Raw genomic sequence first — 14,063 nt, forward strand, 5'->3', positions numbered from 1 at the left:
GTGACTTGTGCCTATAATCCTAGCTATTCAGGAGGCTGAACCCTGAGGATCTTAGTTTGAAGCTGGCCTGGGCAGGACAGTCCATGAAACTCTTATATCTAACTATGCATTCAAAAGCTGAAAGTATAAGTGTGACTCAAGTGGTAGAGATCCAGTCTTGAAGGAAAATGCTAAGGGACAGTACCTAGGCCCTGAGTTCAGGCCCAGAACCCTGCCCCTGCCCCACATAAACACACATATACACTAATCACACTAGTATCTTATGGTCCATTTGGAGTTTCTTTGTTTTTGGTCCTAGTAAGATGTATTTTACCAATATTGAATGGATTTTCCATCTTAATTTTTCTTAATGTTTCTTGTTTCTGTTTTAGTACTATACTACTTTCTACTAGACTTTATTTTATCGGCTAACACTTGGGTTTATTTTAAAATGAGTATTTATTTTTAATTTATAAAAGTTTTGTTTCTTCTGTGCTCTCTTTCCTTATGAGTTCTCACATCTTGCCTTTGTTTTGTGTTATTCTAAGTGTACACTAATTAGGGACTGTGTGTGTGTGTGTGTGTGTGTGTGTGCATGCACAATCACGCATGTGTGTGTGCCTGGGCTGTCTTTGAACTGTGATCCTCAGATCTCAGCCTCCTAAGTAGCCAGGATTATGGGTGTGAGCCACTGGCACCCGGCTTCATCTTTGCTTTTTAAATTGAGCTACTTGTATATGATTATTTGTTTATTTGAAATAGGAAATGGAAGGGGAGGGGTTGGGGGAAGGAAAATGGGGACAAAAACATAAGAAGGGCATTAATGTGTGTGAAGTAATGCACCTTCTATCTGGCGAATATAACTGTAGTCCTATTAATTACAATAAAAAATTGAGCTACTTATACCGAATATCAGGATATAACTGAAAATAAGAGTATAAGCTATGAATGGCTGTCTCTTCTTCCTACAGATCCTCTCAGTAGAGCATTAAACAAGAGAAAATACACTTAGTCTTCACATCTAGGGTAGGGGTTTTGAGGGAAATTAATTCCTATCTTGAGTCAACAAAAGAGATAGTTAAGCAGAGTATATTTCATTTACACTTGGTGGGTAATTTAGATAATTTTTTAATGCTTTTAAAGGCTTAGTTGTTCACTTCAGTAAATGTGATTTAATTGGGGAGAAGCATAAAGGGTTATTTAGCCTCCAGGACAAAAGCAAAACTCTCCAACAGTCAGGACACTTCAGCCTGAGCTCCCTGCTCTCCTCCCATCTTCCTGGCTGCCTTCCATCTGTCTGCACAGCCTGCTACCTGTTTGATGTTGCCCTGCCTTTGTTCATGCTGGATCCCTCTCCTGGAATGTTCCCTTCCTCCTACTCCCTCTTGAGTTCCCCAAAGGCAAGGCTCAGATTTTCATTTCTTTCTTTGAGGGGAAGCAGGAGTGAGATATGAACTCAGAGCCATGTGCAAGTGTTCTACCTCTTGAGCCATGCCCCGGTCCTTTGGCTTTGAGTTTGTTTTTTATAGCAGGTCTTATGGTTTTTTGTTGTTTTTGCTTTTGCTAGCAGACCTAGGACTGTGGTCCCTCTGCTTCTGCCTCCCACACATTGGGGAATCACAAATGTGTGCCACTACACCTGGGTTGCTTTTGAGACTGGGTCCACAATTAGTCTTTGTCTCAGATGCTTCACACTGCAATCCTCTTATCTACATTTTTGGATTAGCTGGGATTGCAGGTGTGAGCTACCTTGCCTGGTTTCCAGATTCACTTCTTGAAAGTTTTATTTTATGTTGTTTTTGGTTTGTTCTTAAGAATAGATTATTGTATTTAGTTACTCTTCCTCCCTCATCCATCTCTTGGCCTACTATGGCCTTTGATTCAATCTCACATCTTGCTTTCTTAGCAAGTGGTCAAGACGTCTTCTACTTTAAGTCATATTTGTATGACTTAAATTCAATTACTTTTTTAAACCTTCCAAATTAAGAAACAGATTGATCTTTGAAGCTTGTCTAATCCAGTTCCCACTCAGAAGAGGTGGTAACCTGTATTGCAAAAGAATATAAATGCTATTGTAGTACAAAATTAACCTTCCAATTGGATAAGGAACATTATTGTACAATTTATAACAAAGAATCATGTACGTTTATTTCTTTTTTTGAGATATGTGTGCGGTGTGTTGGAATTTTGTAGAAAGGAAGGAGCCAAGCTAAAATAATGACTGCATTTAAGTTCTACATGTTATTTACCCAATTGAAAATCTTGATGGTGGAGAGTTGATTTTCTGAGCAAAGACTCTATTGAAGACTTTTGATCTTCAGTAGTGTCAATAGTAGTGAGAACACAGGAAGCCAGTCAGCCATGACTGGTCTACTTCTCCTTCATCCCAAGTGCAGGATAGGCTGGTGACATTACAGTTCCATGGCTATAAGATTTTAAAATCAGTGATAAAGTTCTGTGGTGGGAGCTTTCTCACTCTCTACAATGTGGTCCCTGAAAAGAGGGTCTGATTGCTTTACCTCGCAGAAGGGAATTACTTCTGTAGTATGTGTGTTCCTGCCATGAAGGTCATCTAGAATGGAAGATTGCTGGTCAGGATGAACAAAGCCAGTTGGAATTTTTTTGGCCAACAGATTGACAAGGCTAAGATACTGGACAGAACCCAGAAGAAATTATTTTGGGGCTTTGTCTTGCTCTGTATTAGTGATATACTTTTAATAGGATGAAAGATTAGGACTTAATCTTATAGACATCCACTGTGTTTCTGTAGGAATCTACTGGGTTTCTGCAGCATTCTTTGGTTGGTGGGTTAAACATGCTTCTTTGATTAACTGGTCTTGGCCTACAGTGACTTTAGGTAGCCTATGCATTCAGAGTGTTCCTTTGAAAAGAACACACGAAGTGAGGTGAATCAAAGTCTGTACATAGTAAGCCAAGACCTTGTAAAGAAGTGTTATGGGGGAGAAGTAACTGAATACTGTAATCCATTACAGCATTGTTTTTGTGTTCCTCATAAGACCATGTTTCCATCCAAGAGACTATTTCAGAAGGAAGTCGTAAGACCTAGATTGGCTGATACTATTTATGCCCTTATTGAATCTCAACTAATATCTCATACGCCTTTTTCTTCTTTTCTTGTTTTTAAACAGATACTAATTTTGTGTTGGGAAATGCGCAGATTGTGGACTGGCCTATCGTGTACAGCAATGACGGATTTTGTAAGCTGTCTGGCTATCACAGGGCAGAGGTGATGCAGAAAAGTAGCACCTGCAGGTATTTATTTATGTCTGGGATTGCAAATATCTACTAGGATATTTTTTGAAAAAAGGAAAATGGTATACTTCATTGAGAAGCCTCTGTCTCATTCAGTGTTCACTCTGCAATTTCGTATTTCCAAACCTTCTCTAGTTACATATGTACTGAGAAAAACCAAAGGATCAACATGGTCCTTAACCGTTGACAAACGTGTAGTCAGTAAAATAGGGGAACCTACAAAAACTCAGATAAGCCATTTTATCTATCAATGTGACCTCAGAAGTTTATGAGATTTTAGAGTAAAGTATATGTGAAATTTAGAAGAGCAAATAAAATTAAGTGAAAGTGAAATCATAGTTTAGATGTTCAAGTGAAAAGTTACATTCATTTTAGAGAAGTGTAATGAAGATTTTAATTAATTAATTAATTTTATTTTATTTTTTGCCAGTCCTGGGCTTTGAGCTCAGGGCCTGAGCACTGTTCTTGAGCTTTCTCAAGGCTAGAATTCTACCACTTGAGCCACAGCATCACTTCTGGCTTTTTTTTCTATGTATGTGGTACCAAGGAATCGTACCTGGGTCTTCGTGTTTGCTAGGCAAGCACTCTACCACTAGGCTAAACTCCGGGCCCCAATATTTTTATTTTTCTTTTTTTTCTTTTTTTCCATATATTTTTATTGTAATTAATAGAAGGGTTACATTATATTGACCAGATGGAAGGTGCATTACTTCACAAACATTGATACCCTTTCTATTGTCTTGGTCCCCATTTCCCTCCCCCAACACCCTCCGCTCTTCTGGTTTTCCCCCCTTCCCTATCCTATTTCAAAAAACCAGATACTCATAGGAGAGCACAAGGTGTCTACTGATTATGACAAATGAGGGAAACCATTGAGCCTATGTTCCTTTGAGTCTGGCTTACTTCAATTAATATGTTTTGTTCTAAGTCTTTCCATTTGGTAACAAATGAGGTGATGTCATTCTTTCTGACAGCAGCATAGAATTCCATTGTGTATAAATATCACATCTTGTTAATCCACTCATCAGTGACCAAGATTTTTGTTTTTAAAATGTTTTGTTGGTTGTGGATCTTGAACTCAGGTTCTGGACGCTATCTCTGAGCTCTATTTGCTCAACATCAGCACTCTACCCTTTTGAGCTACTGTGCCACTTCTGATTTTCTGGTGATGAATTGGAGATAAAAGTCTCATGGACTTTCCTATCCTGGCTGGCTTTGAACTGTGATCCTCAGATCTCTGCCTCCATAGTAGCTAATATTATAGGTGTGAGCCATCAGCACTTGGCGGGGCAAGGATTTTGCTCATAGAGATTTTCCTCAGTCAAAATTCTTTTTCCTCTCTCTCCCTCCCTCTCCTTCCCTTTCTCCTGCCCCCACCTCTCCCTCTGCTTGGGCTTGAACTCAGGTCCTAGACACTATCCTTTAGTTTTTTTCCCCCCTAAAGTCTGGGACACTGCCACTTGATCCACAGCTCTATGTCTAGCTTTTTGGGAGTTAACCGGAGATGAGTCTCATGGACTTACTGCTTCAGCTGGCTTCCAACCATGAGCCTCAGATCTCAGCTTCTTGATTAGTTGAGATTAAAAGTAGGAGCTACTTGCCTTCAACATTGTTTATTCCAGAAAAAGAGAAGAAAACCAATATTTTGTTACCTGGTAGTCTGTGCAGTTACAAGTCTGATCTCTAAGCAAACTGAATGCACAGCACCCCTTGTGTATTGGATGTGGTTACTAACCATGCAGTACCCTTGGGCCTGGGTGTAAGCAAAGCTCTTTCAAAGTATCTTCAAGGTGTTAAGCTGGGCACATAGCCTGGTTCCTGTCAGGCATCCCTCTGCAGTGACCTGGCAAGGTTTCTGCTCCACATAGGTTTTGGCTGCTCTTAATCTCTTTCGGATTTCTCTCTGTAGTGATAGTTGCATGAAGTTGAATCATTTCTCCCAACATGTTAAATCAAGAAATGTATCCACAAAGCCTGACAGACCAGTCATAATTTTCTGGTTCTCAAAATGATACTCTCCTATGCTAGGTCAGCAAAATGATTTTAGTTTGATGCAAAGTAGTAAATGCTTAGAAAATATCTTGATGATCTTAAAGATTAAGACTGATAATGGGAACATTAGATATTTGTCTCCCCATCTGTATGATTCTAAATGCAATTGAATCCTCTTAATGTGCTGTTTTCTGCCCGAGTGTCTGCACATGTACACATCTGCATCTTCACCTGCAGCTAGATTGCACATACATGACTGACAAATTCCGAGAGATAGCTTCACCTTTTAGTGTGACCTGAACAGCATGTCCTTATCTTTCTTTCTTCTTATTGGCTATAATTAGGCATGCCCGGGAAATCAGAAGAAATCACTGATTTCCAGCTTTTTAACTATCAGTTTTAAGCAACATATTCAACGACTTGACTGTTATCTTTGTGTTATGTTCCTCATAGCTCGAGAATCAGTTTCTTTTCTTTTTTCATGAATTGTCATCACCTGTAATGTCCTCATTCATGTAAAAGGAAGCTTATACTTACCATTAAACAAAAAGGAGTGTTCAAAGCAGATGTAATTGTGAAGTTTACCATATGTGAAATATCCCAGTAGTGTAGGGATCTGATACCTTGTGAAATAAATAGCTATTGTGTATAACAATACTCATTTAGAGAGGCTGCTTATCTAGAAAACTAACTCACAAAGAAGAGGATGAATCTTTTTGTTCTAAGCAGGGATAATTTATTCCTGATTTATTCTATTCTATTTTTTTCATCCAATGAACCCTGGTAGGCAGGTGCTCTACTAAATGAATCATGCTTCCGGACCTTTTTTGCTTTCATTCTTTTTTTTTAAAGCAGAGTAATGAATGCCATAAATAGAAAGTAGTAATGCTCTCTATTTGGAAAGGGCCCTCAAAGAAAGAAGATTCTTCTCAGACATCAGTTACTGTACTATGGGCCTCTTCCACTATCTCCTTATTTTCAAGTAGGCTTTATTTTTGCCAGCATGGATGTTGATCCTCCTGTTTATGCTCCCTGTATAACTGAGATGATGGGTATGCATCACTGTGTTCAATTTTTCATTGGTTGACATGGGTAGGTTACCTACCCTCTTCCCCTCCTGGCCCCTGCCTCTTTCAAGTTTCCTGAGGAAATAAGATTACACCTATATCCCTATGCCTGGCTCTATTCTTTTAAAAATATTTGAACAGGCCCGGTTTTCTTTTTTCCTCATTTATAGGTCAAGAGTACAGTCCCAAAGCAGACTACAATATGAGAAACACACGAGAACAACCACAAACAATCACACCTCAGTGAGCTGAGGAAGGCCATAAAATAACAAAAGACACAAAGTCACAAAAGTCATAAAAAAGATACACTCATAAAGTCAACAACTAGGGATTTTTTAAATAAGGTGCTGGATTTTGAAAGCTCTAGTGAGCCCAAGGTATTCCAGTATCAAGCACAGTATAGTGCTTGACTTGATTCAACTTTAGGTCAGGAAATGGGATTAAGAAGCTCTGAGGTTCTTTGTAGCTATGAATGTCCATGAGTTAAGATAAACTGAGCCTCTGATGTACACAGATGTTCCTGTTTCTGTAATACCTCAGGCTTGAAGAGTGATTCCTGAAGCCCTTTCTTGCCTAAGGGGCTCCGGTGGTCAAGGTGTGCTTAAGGCCCATGGGTAGAGGTCAGGGAACTGGACTTTCCCGCTCCATTGAGAGATAGCTTTTTGCTCTTGAAGTTCATACTGAGCAAAAAAAAAAGCTACAAGGCAGTGTCTAGTGCCATGATTTATTCTTAGTGGAGGATCTATTCCTTTCCCCAGGACAAACTCTAATCCTTCAGGTCATAGTCAGTGTAGGACCCAAGAAAAATGGACAGTCCTAGTTTTCCTGCCTTTGTTAGAATCATAGTTAGTAGATGTAGCTCAAAAAAAATCCTGAGCTTTATTCTGGCTCTCTTTTTACAAACATATTGCATATTTCCTTCCTTAGACTATTTTTCTGTAAACTTGAGCAGTGTGGAGATAGATTCATTATAAAATACATGATTTTATTCTCTAAGTTTTCTTGACAGGATGGGACAGGAAAAAGAAATGTGAAGATAGTAAATGAATGTCTATTTCTTTTTTTTTGCCAGTCCTGGGCATAAGCTCAGGGCCTGAGCACTGTCCTTGGACTTTCTCAAGGCTAGAGCTCTACCACTTGAGCCTCAGCACCATTTCTGGCTTTTTCTAAGTATGTGGTACTAAGGAATAGAACTCGGGTCTTCGTGCATGCTAGGCAAGCACTCTACCACTAGGCCAAACTCCCGGCCCATGAATATCTATTTCTTTAGTTATGTCTCAGTGTTTAGAACATCAAATTGTTCTTTCTTTGATGATTTTTTCTTTTTTATTGTAATTACTAGAAGGGTTACATTATATTCACCAGATAGAAGGTGTATTACTTCACAATCATTGCTATCCCTTCTCATGTTTTTGTCCCCATTTCCCTCCTCCTCCCCCACCTCCTCCCCTCATCCATTTCAAATAAACATATATACCACATATCGTTGATGAATTTTTGTGCCCTTCATTCCTTCCCATTTCCTTCTCATTTTGTTAGAAAATAGAAGAGGACAAATCTGTGATGTGAATTTACTTAGCCATCTTCCCTAGAACTCTCCCGGAGATGTGTTTCTAAAATGGAATCTGCTTATATTTCTCCTTTGTTTTAAAACCTTCTCATGTCTTCCAGTTGCTTTGATACGACAGTTGAGATTATCTTACGTGGTGTGTAATACATCGTCTCCATCAGCCCCTGCCTACTTCTTTATGTATTGATTGCAAAATTTCCCTTCTAGTCATACTGAACTGATTTATATGCAGGCTGTGGAATTAATCAGACTTGCTTCTGTGCTTGGACCCATGCTCATCTTCTGTTTGGGATTTGTTTCTTCCTTTTCTCAGCTAATTCTCCTTTGTTCTGTTTTTTTTTTTTTTTGTGCCCATCCTGATGCTTGAACTCAGGGTCTGGGTGCTGTCTCTAAGATATTTTGCTCAAGGCTAGTACTGTACCACTTGAGCTATAGCTCTACTTGCAGCATTTGGTGGAGATAAAAGTCTCACAGACTGTCTTGCCTGGGCTGGCTGCAAAACTGTGATCTTTACATCATAGCTAGGGTTTGTAGACATGAGCCACGGACACTTGGCCCCCTGCTTTTTAGATTGCCTTTGTTCTTACTTTGAGGAATCCTTCTCAGGCCCACAGAGTGTTCTGTGCCTGTGCTATGAGTGCTATTCTGTAGCATTAGTCATGTTAATTACTAGTACTTTTTAGTGTATGTTTCTTACTAGACATATTTTTGGAGGGCAAGGATAGAATCTTTTTCATAGTTAAATCAGTAAGTCTTGTTGATCAATACATGTTTTTACTGGGCTTATGCGTGCGTGCGTGCGTGTGTGTGTGTGTGTGTGTGTGTGTGTGTGTGTGTGTGTGTGTTCTACAGTACATATCACCATGCTGGATATTGAGTAGGACCAATATTTAACAACTGCTTATAGAATAATAAATTCCTGTTGATTTGCTAACTTGAAGTCTTTGGTTGATTTGCAGTTTTATGTATGGTGAGCTGACTGATAAAGATACAATTGAAAAAGTGCGGCAAACCTTTGAGAATTATGAGATGAATTCTTTTGAAATTTTGATGTACAAGAAGAACAGTGAGTATTCCATTAAAACCATTCTCAGCCATACTTTTATGTATTTGGAATAGTGGAATATCTCTCCCACTTCTTTTGCTGTCTTGTGTTTATTGCCCTCTCATCAATGAAATGTAGTTAGCTGATTGTCACTAAACAATTAGGACTTGATCTGTTGTCAGAGTTATTGCTTTCTCATTGGTTTACTTATGACTTCTTCCCGGGGGAGGGAAGAGGTGGGGAAAAAGCTATGTCTATTCCATCTTTTTATTTATCATCCATAGCCCCTTATATAGTAAGTAACACCCCTAGTAGCTTAATTAAGAGTTTGTGATAAATGTTGTCCTAATGGCCTCAGAAGATACTCTTGATAGCAATGCATTGTCAGCTTGTGTTTGTTTTGGTTATAATGACTTCCACCAAGAATGTCAATGAGATTTTTAGGTCAATAGTCATACTCAGGTATAAAATGTGCTTCTCGTTGGAGATAGCTAAACCAATAAACATGGAAAGGAACCATGTGGGACTAGAAAGATTCTAAGAGTATTGAACAGTACTTTATTTCTGCTTTAAAAATACTATTTTTTTGCAAAAATAAATCCAATTCTTTTTATATAGGGCTGACTGGTAAGCTATTGATTCAGTAGAATATTTCCAGAGTGGTCCAGATAGCATCTGGAAAGTGTTTATTTGATGGCATTCAGATTTGAGTGATGTTTTGCTCTGGAAAGCAAAGGGTATATGCTGCTTTTATCTCCCCTTTTCCCCCTGTCTGAAGTGTTGGAGCAGGCATCTGAGAGGACCATTTATCTGGTGGCTTGTTTTGTGAGAGATGAGTTTTAGCTGTCATCAAGTCCAAGGGGACAGTGTGTGTATGTAGGTTTTGCCTTGCTTGAATGTACTTACCCAAGCAACAGATCTTTCCCTGCCCTACTCTTAGCTATTGGAGTAATGAGGTAAAAGACCGGGAGGGAGTCCATAGTGGTTCTTTTACCATGGGGGAACCCAGTACCAAGCAACAGCTCTTTCCAGCAGCCTGTGCACAATGGGATTTTTCATGGGGAAGGCATGGGCACACATGCCCTGAGTTAACAGAGGGAGTGAATGGTTTTCCACATGGGTAACTTTATGTACTGAACAATGTGACTTTCCTCATGCCACAGAATACTATTGGGGTAGGTGTCTCACATAAGGAATGTCTTGCAGTCAGGTGACAGTGGTTCATTTCTGTCTCCTAACTACTCAAGAGGTTGTGATCTGAGGACTGTGGTTTGAAGCCAATCCAGGCAGTAAAGTCTATGAGCCTCATATGCCTAACGAACTGGTCAGAAAAAACCGAAAATAGATCTGTGGCTCAGTGGTAGAGCACTAGCCTTGAGCAAAAAGAAGCCCAGGGACAGTACCCAGGCCCTGAGTTCAAGCCCCTGGACCCTGAACACAAACAAACAAGAATGCCTTGTATTTATATTTTACTTCTAAGTCTCACTAGACTGTGCATTGAACTTGCCCAAATTTAATTATACTCATTTGTAACAAAAGGCATCAAACATAATTTGAATAGTAATTTCCCTTTACCATTTTCTCTAGTGGGCATGTGTCCTAGAGGAAGTAGGAAATGGTAGAGAAGACTTAACTGGTTTCCAACTGTCTCTGAACTATGTAGGTCATGTACTGGAAATGATTCTGGCATTGGAAGCTCAGTATTTTAAGAAGACAACTATCCGTGGAAACCAACTAGTTCAATCTATGGGCTGTACAACCAGCATCCATCCCCTCTGTGGTGGTTGTAGTGGTGTTTCGGAGGGACTAATGGAAGTCTCCAGCATCATATGTCAACCTAGCAGAGTGCTGTCATTTGTGATGGATGTTAAATCTTTCCAAGAGTAATTTCATTTGCACATGGCCCTTAACCTTAGTTTTTTTTTTTTTTTTTTTTGCCTGTCCTGGATTGAACTCAGAGCCCGTCCTTGGGCTTTCTCAGGGCTAGAGCTCTACCACTTGATCCATAGCATCATTTCTGGCTTTTTGTATGTATGTGGTACTGAAGAATCGAACCTGGGTCTTCATGCATGCTAGGGAAGCACTCTAACACTAGGCCAAATTCCTGGCCCCTACCTTAGTCTTTAACTTTAGAAAGAAAACTTTATGTGGGGTATAATTTGATACTTTTGCATTCTTTCTGAGCAGCAGTGGTACATACACGTAATCCTAGTTTCTCAGAAGGCTGAGATCTGAGGATTTCAGTTTGAAGTCAGCCCAGGCAGGAACAGTCAGTTAACACCACGATGCTGTGGGTCAGGTGGTACAGTGCTACCCTTGGGCAAAGCTCAGGGACAGTTCCTAGGTCCTGATTCTGTACGCTCTGTGAGGTAGCTATGGCTGAAAATCAAATTCCTCATTGGATCTCATATTGAGTCAAGGTTTTATATACAGTGTGGCCATTTTTGTTAGTCTAAATGTGGACACAAGACATGCTCAACACATAGCGTAGGCCATGTGCAAAGCAGTTGGTGGTTTTCTTGCTAAACCTTCCATGTATGCAGGTCTTAAATTGCATCTATGCTAGGAAGGAACATCTCTTCATAGTTTACACAGATGGTCCAATGGACCAGCAGAGGCGAGCTATGAGATAACTTTGTACATAAAATATGAGGCATGAAATCCAGGAAATGAAATCCAGCTTCTTAGAAAGCTGATCGTTACCTGTCACCCTCCTTCTAATCTCTCATCCTCTCCTGAAAAATACAGAAACTTTACATTATTTGAAAAGCCTTGGAATTATACAATTGCATTGGCGGTTTTTGTTGATCAGCTATATAAAACAATAGGCTTATTGCCAGGAATAGAGGTATAAAAAGACACATGCAATGTCTGCTCTTACAACACTTGCAGCCCAGCATCCATAGTACACAGCTGTAAGTACCTTGATGGTGACATTGTTACCCGATCAGTAATGCTTCAGGGTAGAGGTCTCTTAAAGGGAAGAGGCTTCTGCCTGGCCCTTGGGTACTGAATTTGTGATGTTACTGAAGAAAAGGAATTTTAGAACACATAGAGGTAGAGACCAAGAAAGTTACTAATAAAGCAAAGCAAAGGCAAGATAGAAAGATGGAAGATAGGATACAACCAAGAACACAAGTGCAGGCACATCTGATGACAGGGTAATAATGGCTCTAACATCACAGGTATTTATGGTGAAAAAGTAGGTTGGGGAGGGAGTTTAACTCAAATTTACCCTAGGCTCAGTGATCCTCTTTGGTCTGGCACTTGGCATACTTCTTAATTCTTCCTATTAGACTGTTCAATTGGGACCAGAGATTTTAAGGTTGGCCTGCTCACCAAACTGGGATCTTTGATGTCTAAGCATTGATTAAAAAATGGATGGATTTTTCCATACATTCCTTTCAAGATACATGTCCATCATTGCGATAAGTATTTTTAAACATGTATTGGAACCAGAGGAGTCATTTTCTCTAGTGTTCTTCCCTTCCCTGGGTAAGTGCCCTAAAAATATCCTTGCTCACAGCTGGGAGGGGTAGGAGGGAGGGAAAGGGGAACAAAAACATGAGAAGAGGCATCAAGGTTTCAGAAATAATGTACCCACCACCTGACGAACATAACTGTAACCCCTGTATACATTATTCTGGCAATAAAAGAAAAGAAAAAATATCCTTTCTCAACCCCAAAGCATACTAATTAGCTAGGCAAACAGACAAGGTCAGTAGGTGAGACATTACTCCTGTCCCTTTAAAACATAAACATTATAGTTTATGAGGAAGTATAAGGCTTAAAGTAAAGGAAATTGTGCCTGTGTGTTTTAAATAGAGCTATGCATTAATATAGTGTTGTCTGTGAATTCCTAGGCAAAGAGTATCCCTGGATGATGAGGTGCATGTATAAAGGTCAGTAGAAGAGAGAGGGCACTGAAGACTCATGAGACACACGGCAATGCTTTTGAGACTGTGATGTTCACTTGTGAATAGCAACACATGAATCTATCAGGTGACTCTGGGGCAGAGTCTGAAGTTTTGTTCCCAAGTGCTCCATATCACACTCCTGAGTAGCCAGGACAGGAAGCAGTCCAGGGAAGATTGGCTTCCATGCCTACAAGGTGTGAGCCTTTCACAGCTGTATCCCTTGGACTCAATGCACTGCCTGATATTTATGAAGTATTCCATCAAAATTCACAGCCTAAATAAACACATAAACACATGAGGCTGGAGAGATTGGGAAGGGCAAAGTTAAAGAATCTGCTAACAGTTTCTTTGTTTAAAAAGTTTTTAGTGCTCATCAGATTAAATTATCTTTGTCTTTCTTATCCACTTAAAATGACCTCTCTTAATGTTAATTGTTCAGATTTAAGATCATGTATGTTACTTAGTTTTAGTTATTTTGTTTGAATTGATATTCTAAAACATTGTTTTGGTTTTTTCTCCAGTTCTCATTCTTTAGGTTTTGCAAGGGCATTCTTTAATATATGCAAGGATTAATAAGCATTAATGCGTGTCTTATCTTTTGGGGACTTAGGAGTTATTAGCAGAAAGCTTCAGTGGTATGGTTAGGAATGTGTATAGGATATATTATTTCATAACTTCAGTGATGGATTATTTGAAAGGTATCTATCTTTTGGTGTTTCTGTAGGAGAGTTTTGATGCATTTTATAATATTAGTTACCTATAGTAGGCTATATAGTTTTCTTACATCAGTGGTAGCTAACAATAATGAGCCAGTTCAGTCACGATATGCTTGACCACTCTGTGTTAGTCCATAGAATTTTCAGCTTTCACATAAGAAAATCTAGACGTTTCAGCCTTGAGTAAAAGTAGTACACCCTCTGACCAATACTCCCTTGCATGTGACTCTACATAATTTGTGGTGTGGCTGCTAGCCCAGCCTTTGGGAACACTGGATCAGCTTTCCAGTTTGAAAAGCCCAGGAACACCATCTTCTGGTTGTTCTGCTGAGCTAGTACTTATGGGCAAAGCTGCAGGCCAAGAGTTCATTGATTACCTGTGGTAGGCTTAGCCCTGGGCCAGATCCTCTGAGCCTCTGAGATATAGGCGGTCTAGTAGTGAAGATAAATCTAGGAGGTAAACAATAATATTTTTCCTATTTATAAATGGCTTTCTTTTATATT

General features: G+C 39.5%; 1 protein-coding gene across 2 annotated transcripts in view; it reads left to right on the top strand.

Annotated features, from left to right (window-relative positions):
- Positions 1–14,063, top strand: part of LOC150058436 (voltage-gated delayed rectifier potassium channel KCNH1) — a 301,331-nt gene that overhangs the window by 21,165 nt on the left and 266,103 nt on the right. For both annotated transcript variants that reach the window (XM_090341256.1, XM_090341257.1), the window contains exons 2-3: positions 3,129–3,252; positions 8,841–8,947. In XM_090341256.1, coding sequence (XP_090197382.1) covers positions 3,129–3,252; positions 8,841–8,947 — 231 coding nt within the window. The remainder of the gene's footprint in view (positions 1–3,128; positions 3,253–8,840; positions 8,948–14,063) is intronic.

This window comes from Megascapheus bottae, chromosome 10 (genome assembly GCF_031878675.1).
Source record: "Megascapheus bottae isolate mThoBot1 chromosome 10, mThoBot2.hap1, whole genome shotgun sequence".
In the NCBI taxonomy this organism is placed as follows: Eukaryota; Metazoa; Chordata; class Mammalia; order Rodentia; family Geomyidae; genus Megascapheus; species Megascapheus bottae.